General features: G+C 62.5%; 1 protein-coding gene across 1 annotated transcript in view; it reads right to left on the bottom strand.

Annotated features, from left to right (window-relative positions):
• Positions 1 to 5,000, bottom strand: part of rabggtb (Rab geranylgeranyltransferase subunit beta) — a 22,665-nt gene that overhangs the window by 10,088 nt on the left and 7,577 nt on the right. The window contains exon 4 of the mRNA XM_058414446.1: positions 4,769 to 4,874. Coding sequence (XP_058270429.1) covers positions 4,769 to 4,874 — 106 coding nt within the window. The remainder of the gene's footprint in view (positions 1 to 4,768; positions 4,875 to 5,000) is intronic.

Raw genomic sequence — 5,000 nt, 5'->3', positions numbered from 1 at the left:
TCTCCCCCATCTCTCTCATCTCTCCTGATCACTCTCATCTCTCCTGATCTCTCTCCCTCTCCCCCCATTTCCCCTCTCCCCTCTCTCCCTCTCCCCCCATTTCCTCTCTCTCTCTCTCTCCCCCCACTCTCTCCATCTGTCTCCCTCTCCCCCCATCTCTCCCCTCTCCCCATCTCTCCCTCCCCCCCATCTCTCTCCCTCTCCCTCATCTCTCTCCCTCTCCCCCCATCTCTCTCCCTCTCCCTCATCTCTCTCCTCATCTCTCTCCCTCTCTCCCCCCATTTCTCCCCCTCTCTCTCCCCTCCCCCCACTCTCTCCCTCTCCCCCCACTCCCCCATCTCTCTCCTCTCCCTCATCTCTCTCCCTCTCCCCCCACTCTCTCCATCTGTCTCCCTCTCCCCCCATCTCTCTCCCTCTCCCCCATCTCTCTCCCTCTCCCCCCATCTCTCTCCCTCTCCCCCCATCTCTCTCCCTCTCCCCCCATCTCTCTCCCTCTCTCCTCTCTCTCTCTCCCCACTCTCTCCATCTGCCCCCTCTCCCCATCTCTCCTCCCCTCTCCCCATCTCCCCCATCTCCCCTCATCTCTCTCCCTCTCCCCATCTCCCCCTCTCCCCCATCTCCCCCCTCACTCTCTCCCCTCTCCCTCCCATCTCTCCCCCATCTCTCCCTCTCCCTCCCATCTCTCCCCCATCTCTCCCCTCTCCCTCCCTCTCCCCATCTCTCCCCTCTCCCTCCCTCTCCCCATCTCCCCCTCTCCCTCCTCTCTCCCCTCTCTCTCCCTCTCCCCATCTCTCCCCTCTCTCCCCCCATCTCCCCATCTCTCTCCCTCTCCCCTCTCTCTCCCCTCCCTCTCTCTCCCCCCTCTCCCCATCTCCCCTCTCTCCCCTCTCTCCCCATCTCTCCCCATCTCTCTCCCTCTCCCCCTCTCCCCCCATCTCTCCCCTCTCCCCCATCTCTCCCCCCCATCTCTCCCCTCTCTCCCCCCATCTCTCCCCCCTCTCTCCCCCCATCTCTCCCCATCTCTCTCCCTCTCCCCCATCTCTCCCCTCTCTCCCCCCTCTCTCCCCCATCTCTCCCCTCTCTCCCCCATCTCTCCCCATCTCTCCCTCTCCCCCCATCTCTCCCCATCTCTCTCCCTCATCTCCCCCCATCTCTCCCCCTCTCTCCCCATCTCTCTCCCTCTCCCCCTCTCTCCCCTCTCTCCCCCCATCTCTCCCTCTCCCCCCCCTCACTCCCTCTCCCTCTCCCCTCCCTCTCCCTCTCTCTCCCCTCCCCCCCCCCACTCTCTCCCTCTCCCCTCCCCCCACTCTCTCCCTCTCTCCTCCCCCCACTCTCTCCCTCTCCCCTCCCCCCACTCTCTCCCTCTCCCCTCCCCCCACTCTCTCCCTCTCCCCTCCCCCCACTCTCTCCCTCTCTCCCACTCTCTCCATCTCTCTCCTCTCCCCATCTCTCTCCCTCTCCCCATCTCTCTCCCTCTCCCTCATCTCTCTCCCTCTCCTCATCTCTCTCCCTCTCCCCCCAATTTCCTCTCCCCTCTCTCCCCTCCTCCTCCCCATCTCTCTCTCCCTCTCCCCATCTCTCCCTCTCTCCCCCATCTCTCTCCCTCTCCCTCCATCTCTCTCCCCTCCCACTCATCTCTCTCTCCCCCTCTCCCCCCATCACTCTCTCTCTCTCCCATCACCCTCTCTCCCTCTCCCCTCCCCATCACTCTCTCTCTCTCCCTCTCCCCCTCTCATTCTCTCTCTCCCCATCACTCTCTCTCTCTCCCCATCACTCTCTCTCTCTCCCACTCCCCCTCACCCTCTCCCCCTCTCTCTCCATCTCCCCCTCTCCTTCTCTCTCTCCCCATCACTCTCTCTCTCTCCCCCTCACCCTCTCTCTCTCCCCCCCCTTCTCTCTCTCTCCCCCCCCCCCCCCCCCCCCCCCCCTCCCTCTCCATCTGTCCCTCCCTCTCCCCTCCCCCCATCACTCTCTCGCTCCTCTCTTCCCCCTCCCCTCTCTCCCTCTCCCCATCTCTCCCCTCTCCCCCCATCTCTCTCCCTCTCCCCCCTCTCCCCTCTCTCTCCCTCTCTCTCCCCCCTCCCCCCCCCCTCTCTCTCCCTCCCCCTCTCTCTCCCCTCTCTCTCTCTCCCCTCTCTCCCCCTCTCCCCATCTCTCCCTCCCTCCTCTCTCCCTCTCTCCCTCTCTCTCCCCCCTCCTCTCTCTCCCTCTCTCCCCTCTCCCCCCATCTCTCCCTCCCTCTCTCTCTCCTCTCCCCCCTCTCCTCTCTCCCCTCTCCCCTCTCTCTCCCTCTCTCCTCTCTCTCCCTCTCCCCTCTCTCTCCCTCTCCCCCCTCTCTCTCTCCCTCTCTCCCTCTCCCCTCTCCCCCCTCTCTCCTCATCTCCCCATCTCTCTCCCTCTCTCCCCCCATCTCTCTCCCTCTCCCCCCATCTCTCCCCTCTCCCCCCATCTCTCCCTCTCCCCCATCTCTCCCCTCCCCCATCTCTCTCCCCTCCCCATCTCTCTCCCCTCCCCCCATCTCTCTCCCCCTCCCCCATCTCCCTCTCCCCCCCCCCATCTCTCTCCCCTCCCCCCACTCTCTCCCTCCCCACCTCTCCCTCCCCCCATCTCTCCCCTCCCCCCATCTCTCTCTCCCTCCCCCCATCTCCCCTCCCTCCCCATCTCTCTCCCCTCCCCATCTCTCTCCCTCTCCCCATCTCTCTCCCTCTCCCCATCTCTCTCCCTCTCCCCATCTCTCTCCATCTGTCCCTCCCCTCTCCCCTCTCTCTCCCCCATCTCTCTCTCCCTCTCCCATCTCTCTCCCCCCCCATCTCTCTCCTCCCCTCTCCCTCTCTCCCCTCCCCTCCCCTCCATCTCTCCTCTCCCTCATCTCCCCATCTCTCTCCCTCATCTCCCCATCTCTCTCTCTCCCCCCATCTCTCCTCCCTCTCCCCCCATCTCTCCCTCTCCCCCCATCTCTCTCCCCTCCCCCATCTCTCTCCCTCTCCCCCATCTCTCCTCTCCCCCCATCTCTCTCCCTCTCCCCTCTCTCTCTCCCTCCCCATCTCTCTCCTCTCCCTCCATCTCTCTCCCTCTCCATCATCTCCCCATCTCTCTCTCCCTCCCCCCATCTCTCTCCCCTCCCCCCATCTCTCTCCTCCCCCCATCTCCCCTCCCCCCATCTCTCCCCTCCCCCCATCTCTCTCCCTCTCCCCCCATCTCTCTCCCTCTCCCCATCTCTCCATCTGTCCCTCCCTCTCTCTCTCTCCTCCTCCCATCTCTCCCTCTCCCCCATCTCTCTCCCCCCCCCCATCTCTCTCCTCCCCTCTCCCCTCTCTCTCCCCCCTCTCCCCCATCTCCTCTCTCCCTCTCCCCTCATCTCCCCATCTCTCTCCCTCATCTCCCCCATCTCTCTCCTCTCCCCCATCTCTCTCCCTCTCCCCCCATCTCTCTCCCCTCCCCCCATCTCTCTCCCTCTCCCCCCCCATCTCTCTCCCCTCCCCCCCCATCTCTCTCCCTCTCTCCCCATCTCTCTCCCTCTCCCCATCTCTCTCCCCTCTCCCTCTCTCCCCTCTCCCCATCTCTCCTCTCCCTCCATCTCTCTCCTCTCCCCTCATCTCCTCCCCATCTCTCTCTCTCTCCCATCTCTCTCCCTCTCCCCATCTCTCTCCCCTCCCCCCATCTCTCTCCCCTCCCCCCATCTCTCTCCCCTCCCCCCATCTCTCTCCCCCTCCCCCCATCTCTCCCTCTCCCCATCTCTCTCCCCCCATCTCTCTCCCCTCTCCCCCTCTCTCCCCCTCCCCATCTCTCCCTCTCCCTCCATCTCTCCTCTCCCCTCATCTCCCCATCTCTCCTCTCCCCATCTCTCTCCCTCTCCCCCCCCATCTCTCTCCCTCTCTCCCCCCTCTCTCCCCTCCCCATCTCTCTCCCTCTCCCTCCATCTCTCTCCCTCTCCCTCATCTCCCCCATCTCTCTCCCTCTCCCCCCCATCTCTCTCCCTCTCCCCCCATCTCTCTCCTCCCATCTCCCCTCCCCATCTCTCTCCCTCCCCCCATCTCTCTCCCCTCCCCATCTCTCCCCATCTCTCTCTCTCTCCTCTCTCTCCCCTCCCCATCTCTCTCCCCATCTCTCTCCCTCTCCCCCTCTCTCCCCTCCCCCCATCTCTCTCCCCTCTCCCTCCATCTCTCTCCCTCTCCCCTCATCTCCCCATCTCTCCCTCTCCCCCATCTCTCTCTCTCCCTCCTCCATCTCTCCCCTCCTCCCCCCATCTCTCTCTCCCCCCATCTCTCTCCCTCCCCCCATCTCTCTCCCTCCCCCCATCTCTCTCCCTCTCCCCCATCTCTCTCCCTCTCCCCATCTCTCTCCCTCTCCCCATCTCTCTCCCTCTCCCCATCTCTCTCCATCTGTCCCTCCTCTCCCCTCTCTCCCCCCATCTCTCTCCCTCTCCCCATCTCTCTCCCCCCCATCTCTCTCTCCCTCTCCCCATCTCTCCTCTCTCCCCTCTCCCCCCATCTCTCCCCTCTCCCCCCATCTCTCTCCCTCTCCCCCATCTCTCTCCCTCATCTCTCTCCCCCTCCCCTCACCTCTCTCTCTCTCCCCCTCTCCCTCTCCCCCCATCACTCTCTCTCTCTCTCTCTCAGATGTTGATTTATTTTAAATACCATCTTCCTATTCAGACCATGTCTCCTCTCCTCTGATTGGCTCCTTCACTCATTAGCATCATTAAGCTCTACTGATTGAGTCACTAAATAAAAGATTCTCTAATAAACACACACACATATATTGTTACCCCATTTATCTCCTGCGAATGATCCGTCCTCCTGCTGCAGCCCCTGAACATACTCCACTACTTTATCCACATCAATGGATTTAACACTGTCATACAGGGTCAGGATCTGGAATTAACCATCTTCATCATCATCATCATCATCATAATACTACAGTGTGTACAGTAGGTGTGTGTGTGTGACCTGCACAGCGCTCAGTGTGTACAGTAGGTGTGTGTGTGTGACCTGCACAGC

This window comes from Hemibagrus wyckioides, linkage group LG17 (assembly GCF_019097595.1).
Source record: "Hemibagrus wyckioides isolate EC202008001 linkage group LG17, SWU_Hwy_1.0, whole genome shotgun sequence".
NCBI classification, from domain to species: domain Eukaryota; kingdom Metazoa; phylum Chordata; class Actinopteri; order Siluriformes; family Bagridae; genus Hemibagrus; species Hemibagrus wyckioides.
Note: the sequence above shows the minus strand (reverse complement) of the source record. Positions and strands in the feature narration are given on the sequence as shown.